The 24,319-nt window shown below is 43.2% G+C and overlaps 1 protein-coding gene across 6 annotated transcripts in view; it reads left to right on the forward strand.

Annotated features, from left to right (window-relative positions):
- The window catches only part of KCNIP1 (potassium voltage-gated channel interacting protein 1), a 383,467-nt gene that overhangs the window by 338,350 nt on the left and 20,798 nt on the right, over positions 1–24,319 (forward strand). Inside the window, exon 2 of one of the 6 annotated variants that reach the window (XM_063811667.1) lies at positions 21,426–21,458. The exons of the other annotated variants lie outside the window; for them this stretch is intronic. Coding sequence (XP_063667737.1) covers positions 21,426–21,458 — 33 coding nt within the window. The remainder of the gene's footprint in view (positions 1–21,425; positions 21,459–24,319) is intronic. 6 annotated transcript variants of the gene reach the window in all.

Below are 24,319 nucleotides of genomic sequence, written 5' to 3' on the forward strand. Positions count from 1 at the left end.
ACCACTGCCATGACAACCATCAGTTTGAATGCCTTATGGGTGCATCCTATGGGTTATGCACTGGCCCCAAGCCATAACCCCTAGGACTCTAGAGCCAGCAGCAAACACAAAACACTGAATTAATAATGAGTGAGATCTCTGTTCCCATAGCTGCCACAGGCTAAATAAGTTGAGGGGGTATTGTAAAACCCAAGATGAGATCACTGAGCCTCTGGTATCAAAAAGGTGTATTTCACAGAATGTTTAGTTGGACGAGAGCTTGAAGAGCATGGAAACGATCTGGTATCATTCGGTCAAAGACCAGAATTTAGACCCCAGTTCTGCCATTTGCTGACTAATGACTTTGGGCAAAACACTTAACTTTCCTGAGAGTTAGTTTCCTCATCTATAAAGTGGGGTAATATAACCCACCTTGCAGGATACTGGTAGGATTAGTCTAAATAAATTGTAGGAGAACATTTGGCTCAGTGCTAAGCCTATATAAATACTCCACAAGGGCAGAGAGGGAATGACTTGCCTAGGATCTCCTCCTGGAAATCACACAACAATTCCACTAGTATCATGTGGCCCACAGGCAGCTGGTGGGCACAACCACACTGGCTCAGCATTGCCATGGTCCAAGAGGCTTCTGGTGCCCAGGGAACCAGCAGGGTCCCCTGAGCGTTCCTCCTCAGCTCCCAACACTTCCCTCCAGGCACCAGTATGCAGGGCAAGGTCCTGGAGGGGGCGCCGAAACACCACTCGAGATCCTCACTCTCAGGAATTCAATATAGAAAACACATTAAGACCTGTTTACATGGAACTGCTGTTTATAATTATTGTTCCCTATGGGATATTCCCCACTGCTTCCTCCAATCCTCTTTTAAACTGCTCAACTAATAGAGTTTTCCTGGCTTCCCCAGGGAGACATTCTCAGATGCTAATAGAGACATAATTCAAAAATTGCTCGATATACATGCCCTCAATTTTCCCCAAGAACCACCTAAGTAAAGAGCCCCAGACATGTAACACATTCATTGGCCAGATGCAATTTAACATGCGTGGGATTAAATATACAGGCTACTACAGCCAGGTTGTCATCAAGCAGCAGCAGGCATGGCATTTTATCCTAAGGTACCACCATGGCCAAATGCAACAGGAAAGAAGCAGGCTGCTGGGTGGGACCCCTGGAAGATCCCCTCCTCTGTAATTTCCACTGCAAGCTTTTCCCAGGCCTTTTCAGGCAAAGCGGGGAGTTTTTAAAATAAATCCCCCAGGCTTGGAGAAGCAAAGAATCAATGCCGAGCAGCTCCGGAAATAATAGCTTCCATCTCTCTGATATATAAAGAGGATAAGGAAGGCAGAAAGAAGGGGCATGATATTACGAGATTGCAACAATACATTGCAACATTACATTACAGAATTACAGAAAGCAAGATCTAGCTTCAGATGCCAGTTCATGCACTTACTCCCTGTGTGACCCTGGGAATCACTTAAGCTGTCTGAGACTTAGCTTGTCTAATGACAAACTGGGGATACTAATATCACCTCCCAGGATTGTTGGGAAGGTAAATGGAGATTGACAAATGTGAACACACTTAGTATGTCTTTACATAGTAGGTATTCAATAAACTCTTCTATATATCTTCTCTTTCTGAAAATCTGAATATGGGGAGCATGGATATGCTTATATGTTGGTTAAACAAATGCATGAATGTTGAGCAAATCACAAAATACTAAAATTAGAAGACTAAAAGGAGTAAACTAGGACCGATTAAAAGAAGTTTGCCTTCCCCAAAACTCATAAACTTAATGAAACTTGCTATCTCCAGAGGAAATTAATATAAATTTAAAATAGCATAGGTTTGAGATGACTTTAGCGCAGTTTCTGGAGAATAGATCCATCACTGGTTAATAAACTAAAAACATAGAGAGAACTGCCCAAGGTTACACGAGTAGAAATTTGGTGTCCCCACCACTCCTTTTTATTGCAGAGGGAATTGACATTCAGGGAAGGGAAATGCCCAGCCCAGAATTGGGGATGTGGTCTGGGAACCCAGGTCTCCCATCCCACTCCCTCGCCCTCTCACCCCCTCCCGCTGGTCAGTGTTCTTTGTTCTGTGCTGGCATCCCTGGGGACGGGCCAGCCCCCATCCCCCCGACACACACATACATTGTCCCTTCAAGATGGAGCCAGGCTGACACCACGTAGAATGACCTGGAAGCCCCCACTCAGTCTACCAGTCCTCCCTCCTCACACAGGAATAGATGGGAGGGAAATGAAATAAGCTGCCATCTGCTGTGCATCCTCTGTGTGCCATGCTCTGGGTACCCATCTAATCCTCGTGAAGACCCTGAGAAGTGAGTGTTCTTCACAGACTAGGCAACACCAGAAGGCAGGTGAAGAACGTGCAGAAGCTACAGAGTGCACAGGTGACAGGTATGAGAGCCAAGCCATTCAAACTCCCTGGGTATAGGACCCAGCTCTTCCCACGTCTCTGCCTTTACCGAATCAAACACCTGAGCACGAAAGACCCTCCATCAACATGAACTGCTTTGAATTGACATGAACAAGCTTCAATCAAACTATAAATGCTGAAATTTTTCAATTATAGAAAGTATTTGAAAGATCCCATAAATTCCCCTGTCATATCACGTGAGCTGCATTTACTGCAGCAGACACTTTTTAACTCGGGCTTGGAGGAAGGATTAGCAAGAAGAAAGTGGAGGGGGTCTGAGGAAGGGCTGGCAGCCTAGAGGAGGACAGCAGCAAGAAGCAGGCTGGAGGCAGTTCTGTGCTGCCGGCCTTCATGGGTGTGGCCTTTGGACAGCGCCTTAGCAGGAATGTGGTGGAGAGCAGCCCCGTTCACTCCTGAGGAGAGCCTCAAACTCTTCAGGCAGATCTAGCCTAGGTAGAATCTTGGCCTGGCCCCTCCGGGATGACAGGTGCCATTGCCCAAGAATGGGGAAAATGCTGAAGTGCTCCAGCCAAAGACCCCAATTTATCTTCAGGACAATTTTCACTGGAAACCTTGCCTCACCACTGCCCACTTTTTCAGAAGTAATTAGAATGCTAATCTATAAGAAAGATGACTATTAAAAATAAATTAATAATAGATAATACATTTTGGCTTACAATTTTGAATAATATAGCCATCCCATCTTAAAGTAAAAATTCATATATTTTTAATAAGCCTGAGACATGTTTTCCAATGAACCACAGATGGTTCATTTTTATTATCCTATAAAGAGACATTATGGGCAAATGTTTTTTAAAATGGTAAAACAGAACCTTAGAGCAGCTCTCTTTTGGAGATCTCTAAGCACTTTCTAAGCATCAGGACCCCCTTCTGTCATCACAGAGACTGAAATGAGGAGATGGTCTCTGTCACCCCCTCACTCACCAGTGAGCCCCAGACCTTCATCCCTGATCAGATGGAAGCAGTGTGGCATGATTACAGTTCATATTCCAACTCTGCCACTCAATGACTAATAGCCAAGCACTAATAATGCAGAAAATGTAAATTTAAAAAATAATCTTCCTGAGATTGGTTATGAAATGCACTCAACACAGCACCATCCACAGAGAGGTTCTTTTTAATTGCTCTTTTCTTTCCTCTCGACACCCAGAATCACAAAGGATGCCTGAAAGCGTCACACATATATATCTGTGACCATAACATGGCATTGCACATACAAAGGAAATAAATATGTGTTACCCATGTGACAAAGGTCCATGAGCTCTGTCCGCAAAAAGCTGTTGAGTTTAAAGAACAAATAATTCTGAAAAATCTTCCAGGAGATGAAATTTGTAGAACTCAAGGGCAGTAAACTAGCCGCTTTCCAAGGACTGGTCATAGCGTTATTGACTTACAATAGCCAAAGATAAGTCAGTATTAATCAAGCCCATTCTCTAGAAAAACCTCATCATCACTGGGGCCAGGGCAGAGAAGTGTGACACAGCTCTCTCCAGCTTCCCCACTTCACAGCATGGTTCCACTATCCACCCAATTGCTAAAGCCTGGATAGTCTTCCTTGTCACCTCCCGATCCCCTTCTCTAACACCCATCCCCCGGCCACCCAACATCAGCAAGTCTGGTGGTTTCTCTCTGTCACAGAGATTCAAGATCTTCCCCTCATCTGTCTGTTTCAAAGTTAACATCATCTCTCATCCAGACAGTTGCAACACTCTCCTAGCAGGTCCTTCTGCGTCTATTTTTTAATTACATTTTTAAAGATAAAAACATTCCTCTAAATAGAATCTGCTCCAGAACCCAGATTAAAAAAGAAAGAGAAGGGGGAAAGAAGATTAGGGCATCCCAGAAGCTCCCTATTTGCCCCATTTGATTCATTACTCCCCAAAGGTAACTGCTATCCTGACTTCTAGCCACACTGGTTAATTTCCGTTGATTTTGCACTGTATATTCATCCATGCTGTTGGACACTGTCATACTTGATTCATTCACATTGCTGTGTAACATTTCATTGTGTGACTATTTTACTGTTGAACACTTGGGTAAACTTCTGCTTTGAGGCAATTATAAACTTGACACTTCTGCTTCCCATTGCTTTAAAGATAAGAGCCCAAGTCCTTGTCAGACAGGTGAATGGTCCACACAGTTAGCATCCTAGGCTGGGCGCGGTAGCTCACGCCTGTAATCCCAGCACTTTGGGAGGCCAAGGCGGGTGGATCATGAGGTCAGGAGATCGAGACCATCCTGGCCAACATGATGAAACCCCGTCTCTACTAAAAATACAAAAATTAGCCAGGTGTGGTGGCATGCACCTGTAATCCCAGCTACTTGGAAGGCTGAGGCAGGAGAATTGCTCGAACCAGGGATTCGAAGGTTGCAGTGAGCCGAGATTGCACCACTGCACTCCAGCCTGGGACAGAGCAAGACTCTGTCTCAAAAAAAAAAAAAAAAAGCCAGGCTTTTTCTCATCTCATAATCTTTGCGCATGCTCTTCCCTCTTCCTGAAACTGCTTTCCTACCACTTCTCACCTTTACGCTTCACCTCGTAGTGTTCATAGACTCTCCTTCCTTCCTAACTTAAAAGAGGCTCCTTCTGGTTTTTCCTTCACACACTTCCCTCACTCTTTTCCTTCACTGCGCTAAAGATGATTTCTAATTGCATAGTCATTGATGCCAGTATTTGTTTATTGTGTCATTCCTGCTGAACAGAGGATGGGCCTGACTTATTTGGGACCATGTTGCTGATGCCTGGACCTAAGCCTGGCACAGAGTAGGAGCTCAACAAATATTTGTTAAATGAGTGGCTGAATGGCCATATTCTCAAAGGACCCACAGTCTAGGAGAGACAGAAGAATCTTTGTCTTTTTGTCTTGCAGTGGGATGGAAGCTGCAGGGAGGGGTCTTGTCACATTGATACTGTCTGGGGAAGACAGAAAAACTTCAGTTTCAGAGGAGGTGCCCTTGAAACGAGATTTGAGAGAGGGCTGCACATTGTACAACTCTATGGGCACCAGGCACATTGTAGTCCAGATAAATAGAGCCCCTTGGAGGTATGTGAGGCATGGGATAGACTTAGAGAAACCCAGGAAATAACCCCTTCAGGCATCTGACATGCAAAGATGTGGAAGTGTCAACCAGGAAGTCATGTTGGGGGAACAGCAAGTATTTACAGAAAGTGACTGTGTGTGTCTGTGTAGGAGGGTGACTTTGTATAGGAGAGATAAAACCTGTGAGCTAATCAAGGAGAAGATCATAAAAGACCTTCATAAAGAGCATGGCCTTTTTCCTGCAAGCAGTGAGGAGCCATTGAAGGCTTTAGCATAAGGACAGTCAGATGTACTTCCCTAGAATGCACATTTCCTTCTACTCCAGAACTTCTGCACAGGAGGCTCCTAAAAGCTCTCCCCATCCTCCCTGTACACATAGAATCTGCCTCTGTCTCTCTTTCTCTCTCCTCCTCCTCCTCCATCTCCTCCTCCTCCTCCTCCTCTCCCTCTCTCTCGCTGTCTCACACACACATACACACACACTCCTTCCTTCCTATCTAGTCAGATTCCACTCCTTGGGATTTCAGGCCCACCGTCACTCCTCAGGGAAGCCTGCCCTGAATGCCTGCACTACACCAGGGCCCCTTTCCCCTGCCCCCATCCCAGAGCTCCAAATAGCTCTCCCTTGCAGCACTTCTCACAGCTGTCATTTTATGTTTGTGTCTGTGATTCTTAGGTTAAGTCCCTCATGCACCAAATCATAAGATCTGGGAACAAGGACCACACCTGTCCTGCTCATCACTGTAATCATCACACTGCCTGCCAAAGTGCCTTGCACATATTAGATACTTAGTAGTTATGTGTTCCATGAATGACTCTTTAAGAGATCTTCTAGCTGTTCTTGCAAAGAACCCATTGGTAAGGTTGAACCTACAGGCTGATACTTTGCACTAGTCTCAGGAAGAGATGGTGAGTACATGAAATTGAGTCCCCCAGAGGTTAATGCCCAGTGCCCCAGCTAGGAAACATCCAAGGAGGTATTTTGAACCCCATCTGTCTGGCTGCAGAGCCTAGCCCTCTAATGCATTCAGGGGTCCTAGCTCCTCGAGGATGCCACTGTGCCGTGAACTTCTTTCTGATCCTCATGGCTCCCAGCACGGCATCCACACTCAGAAGGTGCAAGACGAATGTTTGCAGATAATGAACATAAAGCTCTCAGGAACCCTCATATCCTGAGAATCTGCTTTGGCCCCCACAGCAGGTCTGGGTTTGGACCTTCCCCAATGGCCTTGGGAAATCATCAACATCTCCCCATTAGCTGTTGCAATATTAAATTGTGTGACTGGAAATGAATGAATAATCCCATGGGCAAGTGAGGGAGCCCAAGCAGCAGGGATTTAATAACAAGTCCTGCCCTTTCTCCAAGCAGAAGGTCTTCCTAATTAAATATTAAAAATCTATCCATACAAGCAAGAGCGAAAAATTGCATTTTCAGCAGTGCAACTTTGAGATGCTGCCTCAGAAGACCCAAGAGCTGTGGGAATGCCCTCTCCAGGACCTAGAAGAGGGGGCCAGAAAACCTCCATGTGGTGAGCACTGCCGGGTACCCGGGTATCACAGGCCTTGCCACATTCAATCCTCATGGGGACAATGAGACAGGGGTTAGATCACAGCCACTGTCTAAATGAGCAAACTGAGGCTTAGAAAGGGTTAGTGACTTACCCAAGGCCACCAGGTATCAAGTGGCAAAGTTGGGATCTTAACCCAGTTCTATGTGGCTATAACGTTCATGGAATAGAATGCTGCAGTTAAGAACATGGGCTTTGGCATCAAGCAGACCTGTATTTGAGCCCCACCTCTGCTGTTTATTAACTGTGGCCCTGGGCAGATGACCTTACATTCTTAAGTCTCTAGTTCTTTGTCTTTAAAAGGGTGGCAGAATGTACCTCACTGGTTTTAGGAAGGTCACATGAGATAGTGCACATGAAGCCCTAGGCATGGGAAAATTCTTCTAAAATGTCAGCTGCCATTCTGATCACTGCAAGACCCCCACCCCAAATACTCCCAATTGTACCACCCCACCCCACTCACCAGTGTCTCAGAAATGCCTCCTCCAGAAGGAAGGCATCCTGTCTAACCCACTGCTTCTAGCCAAGCTGTCTTTCTTCACAAGGTAGAAAAAGATTGTTAGTCATTGTTTAATCTTTATTGAGTATATACCGCCACACCAATTGCACTGCCATTCATTATCTCATTTAAATCTGACAAGAGCCCTGTAAAGTAGGGATTATTCCCACCATTTCCCAGATGTTGAAACTGAAATTGATAAACACGACATGTTGCCATGGCTACATGAAGATCTCCAAGCCGGAGGATCTCCACCCTCACCTGCCTAGCTTCCCAGACCTCTCTGCAGAAAAGGGACTGACCCCCAAGACAGCCCTGGCCTCTGGGCTCCACCCCTTCCACATCCATCCCAGGGCTGCTGAGGACTGAAGAGTTCTCCACGTTTGCCCTTTAAAGTGACTTAAAAATAATCTTTATGAATTTCTTCATATACAAAATTTGTACTTACTCATTGCAGCAAATTTAGAAAATACACATAAGCAAAAAAGAATGTAACAGCCATCCATAACCCTAACTCTCAGAGATCACCACTATTAAAATGTTTATTATCTAAGAGAGAGATGATATAGACAAAGATGAGACAGATTGACACAGAGAAGATGGGTACACGATAGATATTTTCTGTTTTACAACCCTTGCTTTTTCTTGCACTTCTAGGAATTTTTCTGAGAACTAATCTGAAATCTGCACAGGGTCCCCACGTCTCGGATCCTCATCCCATTGCCTCCCACCTTCTTGAACTTTGCTTCAATAATTATCACACCTCCTTTGCATGTTTAATCTTCCCCCTTTTAATGACAACTACCAAGACCTGTTTCCTAGTGCAGGGTCATGAGGTAACTAAAATAGGAATTAAATTGCTCTGTCAAAAAAAAAAAAAAAAAAAGTTTTACAGTCCCAGGAGATTTTCTCCAGCCTTATCATATTGTTGATACCACAGAGTCAGTTCTGAAGCTGAGCCCAACTCAGCCCTAAGCTTTCTAAAGGGGAATTGCCAGGTCCCCTGGTATTCCAGCTGAAACCTCAAACATCCTAAATTGTAGGCTCTATTAACTAATAAGGAGAAACACACTTCCTTCCCCTTCCCATGACTTGTAGGGAGTCTAGGGTCTCAGGCCTATGTCACAGGCCCTCGATTGCCGTGAGCCAGCAAGGAGAGGAAGGACACGAAGCCAGCAGGCAGAGAGCTGGCCCCACAGAGCCATCCTCCGTGAAGCCCCAGCAAATGGGAGGGACGAAGTTTGTTTCAGTTTTCCTAAAAATAACAAGACTGTATTTTCTTTGCTGTTGGCTGTCCCTAAAACTGTTAACATGGGTTCCCAGCCTGGCACAATGTGGTCCATGCCTGCCTCCCACATACCTGCCTCCCACCCCTCTGGGCCTTGTTCCCTTCATCCCAGCCTCCAGACACACCTGCCTCCTGTCATCTCTAGAGCAGGCTTATCTTCTTCTCCTGCGGGCTCCTTGTAGAGGATGTTCCCTCTGCCCAGAACGCTGTCCCTCACTCCTCACCTGTCGGTCCCCTTCTCCTCCTTCTGGGCTCTGTGTCAAGGTCACCACAGAGAAGCCTTGTGGTTATGTTTAGTTCTTCCTGCCTAAGTTCGCATGGTGACCCATACCTTTCCTCCATCATCATTTGCTCAACTGTAATCAAACATTATTTTTAAAAAATCATTCCAGCCTGGGAAACAGTGAGAAACTCATCTCTACAAAATAAAAGATAAAAATTAGCTGGGCATTGTGGCATGTGCCCGTGGTCCCTGCTACTCAGGAGGCTGAGATGAAAGGATCACTTGAGCCTGGGAGGTTGGGGCTGTGGTAAGCCGTGATTGCCCCATTGCACTCCATTCTAGGCAACAGAGTGAGACCCTGTCTCAAAAAACATATTATTCATTTAATATCTGTTGCCACCACAGGACTGATCCCTCTGTGAGGGCAGAGATTGTTCATGCATGGAATTGTGATTTGTAAGCACTGGCTCTGGAGCCAGGTTGCCTGAGCATGGAGCCAGCTGTGCCCTGAGGGACACCTGTGGCACACTTCACTCCTGGGACACCTGGGACACGCACACAATAGAAATGTTCACATTTTACTGGCCAATGCCAGTCACATAGTCCTACCTAATTTCAAAAGGGTAGAAGGTACACCCAACACGCATCAGGAAGGAGGAGGACCAGAAATTGTTGGTGACAAGCACAAATGACCACCCCAATATAATATTTTGTTTGGAAGGTATTTTATTCCACAAAAACAACATTACAATAAACACAACAACAAAACACTGGTTGCAGTAGAACCAACTTTTCAGACCTATCTGCACAGCACAACCATTATCCCACTCAAAATGTCATGTTTTTACCCAAAACATTAAAATTTTAAAAGCAATTCAAACCCATAGCTTAAAAAATGTTCCAACCAGTAATAAAAGGAAAAGTGTGCCTCCTCCTCCCAACTTCCCTACCCCACAATCCCAAGATATTATCCTTATAGGCGAAAAGGGTTTCAGGATTTGAGATGCAGGCTGGGAGGTCTGAGAAGACTTCCCATAGAAGACATGAATTCAAACTCTTTCTTGTATGTGAGATTTAATTTTCAAAGACTCCTCTGATCCAACTTAAGCTTTATGGTAAATCACCTTGGGACTTAAATGATGAGAAGCACTCCTATCTCACAGTGAGAAATTCAGAAGGGCTGGGAGTTCCAAGTCAGAGCTCTGATCTGGAAAGTTCCATCAAAGCGTCACTCCAGGCTTAGCGGTTGCCACCCACCACTCGTCAGACTAAACAGCCTCAGAGCCCTGTGACCTGCTAATGTATTCACAAACTAACTCAGCTAATTAATCCCAGCTCATTCATCCTCTCAAACTATGCAAGTCTTCCAGCTGGCCCTCCGGCTTGCTGCCCTGGCTAATGGAGTGTTACTTGGACTCTCTGTAGGTTGCACCTTACTCGCAGCCAAGCAAAGGCACTCATTAAGAAGCTGAGCCCCAGGGCTCCCCCATGAGTGGGGAGGAAACTCATGAGTGCCTTCTATATGCCAGCGCTCTATCTGCAGGGGTTCTTTTGATAGCAGCAGACTGAGAGATGATGTTACTGTCCCCTTTTTCCTGTTGTTGGCAACTGAGACTCAGAGGATGGAAGTGACTTGCTCAGGTCCACCACCTCTTCAGCTGTGGAGCTGCGACAGGAGCCTTTGTTTGACTTCAAAGCTCACCATCACTCCTCTCTCACTGATGCTTAAGTGGGCTATCATCTCGCCTTTCCTGAGCCTTCCTTCGCTATCCTAAAACAGCACCTCCCGAAATCACCACTAAAGAACTTATTCATGTAACCAAACACCAGCGGTTCCCCTAAAAACCTATGGAAATAAAAATTAAAAATAAAAACAGTGCCTCCCATGACCCATGTCCCTCCAGTCCCATAACTCTGCTCTATTTCCATTCACAGCTCCATCCCCACCTTTATGTCTTTTGTCCACTGCTTTATCCCCAGTGCCTAGAAGAGTGCTTGGCACCTAGTAGGCACTCAGTAACTATTTGTCGAATGAGTTAATAAGGTTGTGAAAAGAACACTAGATTACTGGAAGGATCCATCTGAGTTTAATTCTGCTATGCTGGGAATCCAGTGTGCGGCCTTGGATGAGGCCAGTTCCCTCCCTGGGCCCCAGTAGCCACATCTGTACATTTAGAGGGCAGGAGAAAAGCCACACGCTCTGTGACTTATACAACTTGTTGCCCAGAGTGGAGGCTGCTTTGATGCTCAGAAAAAAGAAACAAACATGGAAATGCTAAATGGGTGGCAGAGAGCTTGAGGGAGGAAGGAGAAGGGGAGGGTACTCTTGAAACTGTTTGGTGTCTTCCCTCCTGCTCCCTCAGTACCAATTGTCAAGTACAGAAAGTGAAGGAGACTTGTATTAGTGGAATTTGGTCCCTGACTTGTTATAGAGACACAATTACAAAGACACAAGGGACACCCAGCAGAGACCCTTAGGGTGGTCCCTTGAGGTTCCAAAGCATCTGCCCATCAAGCAGATGATGTGATTAGTCTCTGTGACCCCAAGGATGCCTCCTGAAATTGCTGATTCAATTTCTCCTAATCAAATAGGAACAATAATTAGCTAATAAGAAATCAACAATTAAAGCTATGAGAGAATTAAGTGAGATCATGTAAGCAAAGTACATGTCACAGTGCTCTGCAAATAGGCAGTGCTCAGAAGTGTCACCTTTTCTCTTTCTTCTCTGAGCCTCCATCTTCTCTTCGGTAAAATGAGAATAATATTATGCATACCTCACAGGAGTTAAGCAACGTGAAAGTACTCTGTAAAGTATAAGGCTGAAATGTACTGGGCTCAGAACCTATAGGTCTGTTCCATTCTCGACACACGTGATATTAGCAGCACGGTACATTTAAGGACACGGCTCGATTCTTTAATCACAGGGCATCCTGTCTTCTCCACATTGCTTGGGACCCCAAAAATTGAAGTTCTGTCATGTCTCTAGACCACCACAAAACACATAAAAGTCACTTAGGAAAACATGGTAGGAGGCAGAGGAAAGGAATTGTTGAGCAGGGATTGCAGATTCAGGTATATAAATGAGTGATGATGACTCTAACAACAGCTCTTGGTCTTAGTGTTGGAAGTGTAATGGGGAGTAGTGGGGACTGTGGTTTAATTGTTGCTGTGTGGGAATGTGGGCCTGGCATGGCCATAATTTCAGATTCCTAAAGGAAAGCCAAAAGTTCATATTTTTATGTGAAATAAATGTTGATAAAGTTCACACTTAAATGAAGTGAAACAGACCAGGGCTGGTGGTTTATACCTGTAATTCCAGTGCTTTAAGAGGCCAAGGCAGGAGGATCACTTGAGGCCAGGAGTTCAAGGCCAGTCTGGGCAACACAGTGAGACCCCGTCTCTACCAAAAAAAAAAAATTAATTTAAAAAATAAAAGGAGCGAAACAACAGTACCCTGTGGGCTGCCAGATTGTGATTTCTGAACTAAACTGTCAGATTACAAAGTTACCCGCTAAATTAGCCAAATACTTTCCAGATATTCCCTGGGCCACTGTCTCGGGACTCTTAATATATTTTCCAATTAGTTCCTTTTAGTGCTACACACTTTTAGCAAATAATGAGCACTTACTAGTCACTTTCTATGTGCAAAGCAGATATTAGACATCACAGAGGGAGTGAGATACCGAAAACAAAAATAAAACAAAAATAAGCACAAGACACAATCTCCGCCTACCCCACCCTTGAATATGAAAACTGTGACACCCAAAGGTAGATTTTGATACCTGCTGGGTGATTGCTAGAGATAATAAGTGCTTTGGGAATTTGGACAGAGAGAGCTTTTTTTTGCAGTGGTCTGAGAGAGCTGCCCAGAGGAGATGGCACTTACGCCATGTTTTAAGGGTGGATAGGATTAGTGCCAGATGATCACATGCTCTGGTAGACAGGGGTCTGTGCACCAGTAGATTCTGGGGCTATTGCAGAGGACTCATGACAGGGAGTGTTGGGGAATCGTCTGGAAAGGTAGACCAGGGCCCTAGCGTGGACTCTTCAGCGCCAGCAGGAAAATCTAGGCTCTGTCTTGAAGGTTCCTCAGCAGGAAGGTGGGGGGTTGTTGTGGGGTGAATCTGATGGAAAGGGATTCCTCCTCCTCCTCCTGCTTTCTCCAGGGTGAGGAATCTAGGCACCAGCCCTGGGGCCCCTCCAGGTCCCACTCTTCACCTCTTGTTTTTGATTTCTCCTGCCATACAACCTCCTTTTTATTTAAAATAGATTTAAGCAGGATAGAGCCCCCGCCCCCCATCAAGGCTGTTTCCTTGTAGGTGGGGGGATGCCTTCATGGTAATGATGTAGACCCTGAAACAATATAGAGAGGCAGCAGGGCTTGGAAACAGGCAGTATTTCCTCTTTTTATGATGGTTTCATTTTACATTTTTATTGGCCTTTCACTGATTGCTCCCGGGCTCTCTGGCAGGATGTGAGATGCGCTGACATTTATAGAAATCAATACATTAATAAATCACGAAGTTCATAATGTCTGATTTGCTTCTAAATGAGACAGAACTATTATCGCCATAAAGTTGCACATAAAATATGCCCAATTGTGATGTATTGTGTAGTCTAATCAAAGGCATTTGAGTGAATAACCTTTCCCCAAAAGAAGGAAACAATCAAAGCTGAATAACTTCATTAATAATTCAAGGTGTGTCTGCCAAGGCTTCATTTATTAAGTGCACAGTTAAGAGGCTTCAGAGCTGAGTCCTGGAGAGGATAGCACCTTGCCATCTTCTCCCTGCCTCTGGGCAGGCGGATATACATTCTCAGATGAACTGACTGCACTCCTTGCATCTGGAAGTTCATGTTCCAGTGGAGGGTAATGCCCAGTTGACTTCTTCAGCTAAGAGATGGCCCGTAACAGTGCTCATGGACTGTCCAGATTCTTAAGGGCAGAGGACCCAGAGCCAGGACATGTCCTTAGTGGCCATCAGTTGTTATGTCTGTTCACTAATGTTCCAGGCCCTATGCTTCTGGTGTCCACCACCCGCAGACCCCCTGTTCTGTTCCACGGACTGAGATGGTCAACAGTCTTTCATCCAGAGGGTTGTGTTTGCTGGTGGCCATTACCTTTAACATAAAACGATCATATTTACTTTATCCTATTCATGTCCAACCTCAACTGACAATTGAGTTGTGTCTCTGACAATAAATAGCAGAAAAAGGAAATCTTCCTATACTGAAGAGAAACACAATTAATTAACTAGATCCATCAGGAAAGGCACAATCATGATTGAGACAGTGTTTAACAGATGTGACTATTGGATTCTGTTGTTGAGAATGACCCTTAAAATCACAGTCAAAATATACGACAAGATGGAAATAACATTTTTGAGCACCTACTATGCATGTAGAGCATCTTACATACCTTATCTCACTTAGATTTACAGCTACAAGGTGGGTATGATTCTAGCTTGAATTAGTCTAATAACCATATACCTCCTAGGGGCATGAGATGATTAGATCAATTCTAAAACTATTATCATGCTCTCTGAGCTCACCAAGACAGGCAGTTAATACAAGGATACATTAATACTGAATCCAGCAAAAGCTCACATGGCCAGCTTCCATTATGTTCCTATTTGTGATTATTCTGTATCAAGCACAGAAACGTATGTTCACACGAACAACAAAGAAGGGGTTTATTAGTGTGGATTACAGGGCCTAAGCCTACCCTCTGAAATTGGTTTTGGAGTCTTCAGCACGCTTGTTTGGGACAGTTAAACATATGCCAGCTATTCTAAAACAGTAGCAGTAATGTGATAGAGCTGGGTCATACCGTGCTTCCCAAAGTATGATCACTTCAACAACTTCACACTAACAGCCTGAACTGGGCCGTGAAGGGAATATTTAGACCAAGGAAATTGGAAAACTGTATCAATCAGGCTTTTCCACCCTCCCCAAGAGCCAGTTGTCAGATATCTACCAGCCTACCAAAACTAGCTCTCTAATCAGAAACAATCACTTAGCAAGTTGCCAAATTATCTGCAGAGCAATGAACTCCTCTTCTTCAGAAAGCAGGCTGAAAGATATACTGTTCACATCTTAGCCTGACCTGGACCCAGTGAGTTTCCATCAGTGAGAAAATTCTGTGCTAACTTGAGATAATACTATTCTTGTGGCAATTTTACTTTTCCTTTGAGCAATTCCTTCAACCTCTCTCTGCCCCTTCATTTTTCTGTCTTAAAACTAAAAGTGCCCTTTCTCCCTGGACACTCCTCATTTGCAATGAATTGTCATTTCAGCTCCTCAGTCAAGAGGAGTAATAAAATCCCACCCGTGTTAATCCTCTTATTTCCCGCAGAAATATTGTAGACCCACTCACCCTAGGCAACATGCCCTCTCTCTTCAACACAGGTCATCAATTGTTCATTTACTGGCTATCTCCATGTACTGGAACTTCAGGGTGGTGTCCAGCTGGGTTCAAAGGAGAAACAGTGGGAAGTTTCTCCACTGCCACCTGAATTAGATGAGAAAGAGTTGTCTACTGAAATACACTAGCTGGTGGCAGGATTGGGACGTCATTTGACTAATTGCCTCCTAGAGCTGCAGAGACTGCTGGAACTACCTAAGTAAATCATCAAAAAAAAAAAAAAAAAAAAAAAAATCATCCCAGGGCACTTTTTCCAGACAAAAAGGTCCACTTAAAACATCCTCTAGAGATCTGTGCCTGAAGCTGAGCTGCTGCAATGAAACTGACATTTCTGCCTTGCAGCCTGGCCATGGGCTTAGCTGGACTAAAATGCTGCTGCAGTGGTGAGGGCACGTGAGAGTCCCTAATGTACATGGCCTTGCTCCTTGTCCTGACACATCTTTTAGGGCTGCTGCTTTCTCTAGTGCTGGAATCTAGATAATTCCTTTCCCAGCCGTTTGTTTCTTCAATCTTGGAAAATATCTGGATGAGTGTAACACTGTCACACACAAACAGAATTATGACTTACGTCACATTCTATGTCGTGATTTTGTGGACTTTTAATAATTGCGTTACATTTCTGACCATTAATTTCCACCATCGCCCTGCTCCTGAGAATCTGTAAGGGACATTTGACACTCCTCTCCCCACCCACCTCAACATTTGTGCTGACCTGAAGGTCACATTAAAAACATACCCATTTGGAGAGAAAGATCTGTCTACTGAAATACACTAAATATTGAAGAATTTCCAAGTCATTTGATCTTGAAAACTCCATCTAATGGAAGCAGAAACACTCAAAGATTTCTTTTTTTTTTTTTGGACTCCTTTTTTCAGGACACTTTCAGGACTGAGGTATATAAATGAACGAGAAATGTATAAATTCAATTTCGCTTACAAGGAGCAGGAGGGGTTTCAAGATTAAGAGAACAAATGCTTGAAGCAAAACATGATTTGAGTTTTATTGAACCGAGAAGACTGAAAAAAATACGTGGAACACTCAGAAAATCTTTATCAAGGCTCAGCTGAGCACTCCTGGGGCTCATTGTTAAGTTTATAAAACTCAGAGCTGATGAGTTGTGTGCACTGTGTGGGTCTGAGTGGGCTTATGACCCCCCTCCAAGCCTGGCTGTAAGAATCTAAGACTTAAAGCTGAAGGACCAAATGGGACTTTCCGTCCCATCTCCTCTCTGCTCCATGCAAGCACCAACGTGGATTTTTGCCCCTAATTATATTAGGGAACACTGTCAATCAAAAAGATGAGGTTAAACTCATCCAGAACGAACCAAACAACCATGTTTAAGGGGAAGAAAAGATTACATCTTCAAATGCCAGCATGCCATCATTAATACAATGTCTAATGTAGCCAATATAGTTCAGGCAACACTGAAAATGAACCACTGCAAATACTAGGAATACAATTTCAAGAGGAAGTACAACATTCTATGTTTTTATGCACACAGTCCTGTAAATTATTTGCAGCTCAAGTATGTCATGTTCTTTTAAATTTTCCCCTGGGTACAGCTTGAACAACTTCCTACAAGTGTTGATATGTCATATTCTCATTATCATTTAGTTCAAAATTACCATGATTTAATTACCATGAGGTTGCTTTTTTGATACATGAGTTACTTAGAAACTGAATTAGGCTAGGCATGGTGGCTCCCGCCTATAATCCTAGCACTTTGGAAGGCCGAGGCAGGAGGATTGCTTGAGTTTGAGGCCAGTCTAGGCAATATAGTGAGACCTCATCTCCACAAAAAAGTACAAAAAAACTAGCCAGGCATGGTGACACATGCCTATAGTTCCAGCTACTCAAGAGGCTGAGGTGGGAGGATTGCTTGAGCCTGGGAGGCAGAGGTTGCAGTGAGTGGAGATCACACCACTGCACTTCATCCTGGATGACATAGCGAGACCCTGTCTCAAAAAAAGAAAAAAAGAAATTGAACTATATTGCTTGATTTCCAAATGTTTTTGAGGATTTTCTAGTTTTCTTTTGGCTATTGATATGTTGCTTAATTTAACTCTGGACAAAAACAGTCTAAATAACTTCAATTCTTTAAACTTTTTTGAGATTGACTTTATGGCCCAGGAAATGGTCACTTTTGGTAAATATTCTAGGTGCACTTGAAAAAATTTATAGTATTTTATGATTGCTGAGTACAGAGCTCCATACGTCTCAATGAGACAAGTTTGTTAATTATGTTGCTCAGATCTTCTATACCCCTATTGATTTTTTTGTCTGTTTATCAGCTACTGAAAGAGGTATTTTTAAATTACTCCAATTATGACTGTGAATTTATTATTTTTCCTTTTAATTCTATGAGTCTTTGCTTTATTTGTATTTTGAAGCTACATTATTAGTACATATTAATTTAGAATTGTTTTATCTTCCTAGCAGATGGGCCCTTTTACATAAGAATTCTCTATCCCTAGCAAAGTTACTTGCCTTAACATCTACTTTAGCTGATGTAAACATAGCTGTGCCAGCGTTTCTTGATTTGTGTTTGCATGGTATATCCTTTTCCATCATTTTACTTTTATTTTCTGTGCCCTTATGCTTACAAGCAACATTTAATCAGGGTTTGGTTTATATGTGATGATTTCTATCTTGTATTGTAGATTTTCTATTTTTTAATTTTTCAGTGGTTTTACTCTGATGTTCTTATAAGTGGTTTTCTTTGTGTTTATCTTGCTTGGGGTTTGTAGTGCTCCTTCACTCTGTGACTTGATATATTTCACTCATTTTTTCAAAATTTTCATTTATTAGCTCTTTAAATATCACTTCATTATCATTATCTCTTTCTTTTCTGAGACTCCAATTATACATATGTTCAAACTTTTCATCGTGTCTCATATGTCTCTTATGCAAGCTTATCTGTGATTCCATTCTTTTTTTTTCTTTTTTTGAGATGGAATCTCACTTTGTTGCCCAGGCTGGAGTGCAGTAGCACAATCTTGGCTCACTGCAACCTCCACCCCTTGGGCTCAAGTGATTCTCCTGCCTCAGCCTCCCAAGCAGCCAGGACTACAGGCACGCACCACCATGCCCAGCTAATTTTCATATTTTTAGTAGAGACGGGATTTCCCCATATTGGCCAGGTTGGTCTCGAACTCCTGACCTCAAGTGATCCACCCGCCTAGGCCTCCCAAAGTGCTGGGATTATAGGCATGAGCCACTGTGCCTGGCCTGTGATTTCATTCTTTTCTCTCTCTGTGCATCTGTCTGTGCATTTTTCTATTGATTTATCTACCAAGTCGTTTATTATCTCTTAATCTGTGTCAAACCCACTTTTAAATTGGTCTGTTTAATTGTTAATTTTGGATAACATATTTTTCAATTCTACACTTTTTAATTGACTTTTTGTCTATATTCTGGTTCTCTGGTGGAATTATCTTGCTTTTTGTATGTTTTCTTGAACAAATGTTCACCATTATTTTAAAGCCCAGATATGATTAATCCAATTATCTAGATCAGCTGTGGATCTATTACTGTATTCTATTTTTTCTCTTAGTCTTGTCTCTTAATATGCCTGACAGATTTTTACTGAAGGGTGCACATTGGAATAAAAAATGTGTCACCTATCTGGTTGAGTCTTCAGCTTCAGAAAGGTAATAGAGCAAAGGCAGATAAACTTAATCCAAACAGGGACTGAGCTGTTTTCATGCAGGCTGCCTTGGTAGCTCTCCAAAGCCTTCAAAAATGATGAGTTTTTTTTTTTTAAATCCTTTTTAGCCGGTTGTTCTCAAGGGATTCCACCCCTGCATAGGAGAGCTCACCATTCCTGGGATCTTCAGCTTCAATGCCTTTGCATATGCTGTTCCCTTGTTCCCTCATTCTTCAATACTCAACTGAATTATCACCTCCCTTGAAGCCTTCTCTGACATCCCTTCTAGTCCCATGCCACCCAGGAGGCACTAAGAGCTTCCTCCCCTCAGCTCCCAGTTCTTAACCATGTCAACACTGTTTTGAAATGATTTGCCAATGAAAAATTCTAGACCAGCAACCAACAACATCCTTCCCAAAGGTGTGTTATATATGGTACATGCTGTATGTGCTAAACATCAAATTCATTGATAACAGCTAAGAACCAGGAAACAAACCATCGTTAATTATGGCATCTCTTGAAAAATCTAAAGATCTGGACTCACTGGGCTTAAATGACTGCATGATAACAACTGGTTGAGTAACAACTGTTTCCCTTTCATGGGGCAGTTACTCTCCAGTTCTCAGTTCCTACCACTCTCTATAGTTGTACATCCATCATCTGTCCTCATCTGAATTACCTGCCAATGACTACTGACATTTGAGTTTCTAATCCATGGCCTATGCGTATGCCTCCTCACCAGTGTAAGAACTCATGTAAACAGGTATTATGTCTTTTCATCTCTCTCCTAATACCTAAGACATTCCTGGCACACCACAGCATGTCAATGCTTCTAAACATATCTATATTAAAATGCTACCAAAGCATTCAGGGCAGTGAAACTATTCTACGTAATGCTGTAACAGTGGATACATGACATCATGCATTTGTCAAAACCCACAGAACTGTACAACACAAAGCATGAACTCTAATGTAAACTATGGGCTTTAGTTAATATCTACATATCAATACCGGTTCATCAACTGGAACAAATATACCACACCAATGCAAGATGTGAATAATAGGAGAAACTGTGAGGGTGGAATATACACAAACTCTCTATATTTTCTGTGCAATTTTTCTGTAACCTGAAACAGCTCTAAAAATAAAGTATATTTGTAAAAAATAAATAAATACAAATGCCACCTAACCAGAAGGATCAAAGGGGCAACTAAATCCAGCAAAGTAAGTGTCTCACATGGAATACAGGGCAGGAAATGAGTGAAAACACTCCAATGGATGCCCACCTATACGATCACTTTGAAGAGCAGCAGGAAAATAAGCCTCTGCTGTCTGGGGTTGCAGATTGGGGGACAGGAGAGAAACTAATACACACTCAAGATGGTGGCTGAGCTGCCTTACACACTCGTGGCCAGGAGTGCTTGAAAGACAGGCAGAAGTTCAAATAAGAGCCTACAGAGGAAATCCAGGCCAACCACGAAATAGACTCACAAAGGCCAGCAGGAGAGTATCTAGTGGAGCTCCCTGGGACCTTGGACTCACCCAGCTCCACTGTGCCATGGATAATTTTCCAGGTCTGGTATTTTGTCTTGTATTTTATATTCTGCATAATAGGGGACTTGGCCAGCATCCACTCTGCCACACATCCTAATGGGCTAACCCTCTTCTGCAACTACCCTTTTCTTTTTCTGCATCTGGTTACTATTCAAGCTTAATGGGGGAAGAAAGAATCAAAAACTTGTAGACTGTAAGCTCCAAGGGAGCAGGGAACAGAGCTGTTTTATTCACTGACTTGTACCTAGTAGATACTTCACTGACAGTTATTGAGTGAGCAAACAAATAATCCTACAAGATATGCAGCTTCCAATCACAGAGAAGCAGAGAAGGGGAATGGGGGCCTCCTGATTGTGGAGGGTATCTTATAAGCCTCTCCTCAGTCAAACATGCGAGTGTTTCCAAGGACCCATCCAACATCGCACATCTCTGCCATGTGCCATCCCATCTCTGCAGGCTGCATGACTGCATGGCTGAGGGCATGTTCAATGAGCCCCTGCGGGAGCCATGGGCACTGGGAGGCAACCCACTGCTCTTGCCTGTTCTGACCATGGGAAAAGGACAGGGAGCTAAGCTCCAGCTCTGCTACCGAGAGGCTCTTCGCATATGTCAAGCTGGACGACGTGGACACCTTCAGAGCGGCCTCTCTCCATTGACAATAAAAGTGTGTTTTGCTTTTCGATGAATCGATTTGGTAAAATGTTTTCTCACTCTTTCCTAGACATCGCCTGGTGGTATTACCAGTATCAGAGAGGTAAAAAACAGTTTAAACTAACTTGACTTTGGTCACATGACTTGCAAAGGCAGAGCTTCTTAATCAAGTCCATGTTTTGTAATTAGTCTTCTCATGCACCAGCTTTCTGTGCCCTTTGTTAGCAAGCCCCACATATATAGAAACAGTTGGAAATGTTCTTTTAGAGACAAGTTACAGGAAAAGCTTTGCTCCCCATAAGAAATGGTTACGTTTTCCTTTCACAGACATTTGTAAAAACTCAGAGCCCATTTGCAGCTCAAGTGTAGTAATTGCTTCAAACAAATGGCCTGGATTTCCGTGTTCTCTTTTTCTCCATGGTCTTCACCTCCTAATCTAATCAACATATACTGAGGCAGTTTTTCTTATTACTTTATCTCTTTTTATTTCATATTTATTTCCTATAATCAGCTTCAAGTCCTTTGTGCAACAAAGTGGGATGTGTTTAAATAAACAGTGAGGAGTAGGCTATGTGGTTTGTAGGTGGGAGGGTAAGTAGGTATAGATCAAAAACCAAAAACTCAATGCCTATTGCACAGGGCAAGCAGCATAAATGAATTCTGTGAGCCAGGGGTGAACAACAGGACATCCTGGAGGCTGTGGCTACCCAGAGGGGACAGCCAGTGTTCAGCTCTAGCAGGCTGCTGAAGTGTCTGAATTTGAGACCAAAGTTGTCAGATAATCCCATTTTCCAAGACAAATCAGACATCCAGATTTGTACATGGATCTCTCATCTTTAAACATGGACAACTAATTCCAAAATAATTAAGATACATTTTACAGGTCAAACAAGACCTATCTTTGGGCCACACTCAAGCCAAGGATCACTATTTTGTAATCTCAAAGCTAGACGGGTGGCCGGGTGCAGTGGCTCATGTCTGTAATCTCAGCACTTTGGGAGGCCAAGGTGGGCAGATCACCTGAGGTCAGAAGTTTGAGACCAGCCTGGCTAACATGGTGAAACTCCGTTTCTACTAAAAATACAAAAAAATTAGCCGGGCATGGTGGCGCACACCTGTAATCCCAGCTACTCAGGAGGCTGAGGCAGGAGAATTGCTTGAACCCGGGAGGCGGAGGTTGCAGTGAGCCGAGATCACACCATTGCACTCCAGCTTGGGCAACAAGAGCAAAACTCCATCTAAAAAAAAAAAAAAAAGCTAGATGGGTAAGTATAAACTCCAAATCAGAGACACCATGAGGGAGGCACTATTGGCCAGTCCAGGGAGGAGATGGTCATGGTCACTGTCCTGAGCCTGACAGAGGGGTCACCTCACTGGGGAGAAGACCCAAGGTGTGAGTCCTCCCACTGCTCACAGTCCAGGTCTAACTGGTACACAAGCACACAGCTTCCTAGGAGCAGGTGTGCTGCAAGGCTGGCTACAAGCCAGTTTGCAATTTGTGCTTGAGGAAAGCAGAATCCACTGTGGGGACATGTGGAAACCAGATATGATGAAAGGGTCCTGGACTGGCTGGATTCTAGGTCCAGATATGTCACCCATTGCTCAACGACTTAGGACTCAGACAAAGCCAGTTAGTGAGAAGGTTTAGAAGAGATCTCCTATGCTAGAATAGCTTAGCATTGGCTGGATGTGTTTAACAGATACAGAAACTCACTGAAAGTACAGTCATGCTCTGCATAATGACGTTTCCATCAACAACACAACATACACAATTGTGGTCCCATAAGATTATAACGGAGCTAAAAAATTCCTATTGCCCAGTGACATCTTGATGTTCCTGACCCTGTGTGGGCTCAGGCTAATATGTGTGGTTGTGTCTTCGTTTGTAATTTTTTTTAAAAAAAAGGGTTTTAAAAGAAAAAAAATAAAAATAAAAAATTTTTAAATAGAGAAAAAGCTTATAAAATAAGAAAATAAAGAAAAATATTTTTGTACAGCTAGGCAGTGTGAATTTTAAGCTAAGTGTTATCACAAAAGAGTCCAAAAGTTTGAAAAAAACCAAATAGCTTGTAAAATAAAGTTAGAGTAAGCTAAGGTTAATTTCTTACTGAAAAAAAATTTATTAATTTAGTATAGCCCTAAGCATAAAGTATGTATAAAGCCTACCTCATGTTTAGTAATATCCCAGGCCTTCACACTCACTCACCATCACTCACTGACTCACCCAGAGCAACTTCCAGTCCTGTAACTTCCATTCATGGTAAGTGCCCTAATAGTTGTACCATTTTTTATTTTTTACACCTTAGTTTTATTGTACCTTCTCTAAATTTAGTATGTTTGGACACACAAATACTTAAAATACTTACCATTGTGTTACAATTGCCTACAGTATTCAGTACAGTAACACACTGTACAGGTTTATAGCCTAGGAGAAAAAGGCCATACCATACAGCTTAGGTGTGTAGTAGGGCTACCCCATTTAGGTTTGCGTGAGTATACTCCACGATGTTCACACGATGTCAAAACTGCCTAACAACACATTTCTCAGAGCGTATCCCTGTTGTTAAGCAACACATGACTGAATAGGCAAATGTGCAGTGATTGTGCATTTTTTTTCCTGAGAGAGTCTAAACCCCTCATTCCACACTCAGAAGAGTCTATGATCCCAAAACATTAAGGATCACTTAATCTAAATCATCTACTATTCAATCTGAGAATTTCCTGTGCAGCATCCTCTAGAGTTGGTGATTCCATCTCTCTTTGCCCCTAGTGATAGGTATTTATCACTGTGTGAGGCACTCACAGTTAGAAAATCACTTCTTAATATCATATGCGCAGGGCAATGGTCCCCTCACTCCCGTCACACGTAAGGTTATGGAACAACAGGCATGAGAACACTGAATGGCTTAAAAGTACTTTACAAACAAAAGGTGCTCTGATTTATTCTTGTTATGTCATTATTGC

Source organism: Pan troglodytes, chromosome 4 (genome assembly GCF_028858775.2).
Source record: "Pan troglodytes isolate AG18354 chromosome 4, NHGRI_mPanTro3-v2.0_pri, whole genome shotgun sequence".
NCBI lineage: Eukaryota > Metazoa > Chordata > Mammalia > Primates > Hominidae > Pan > Pan troglodytes.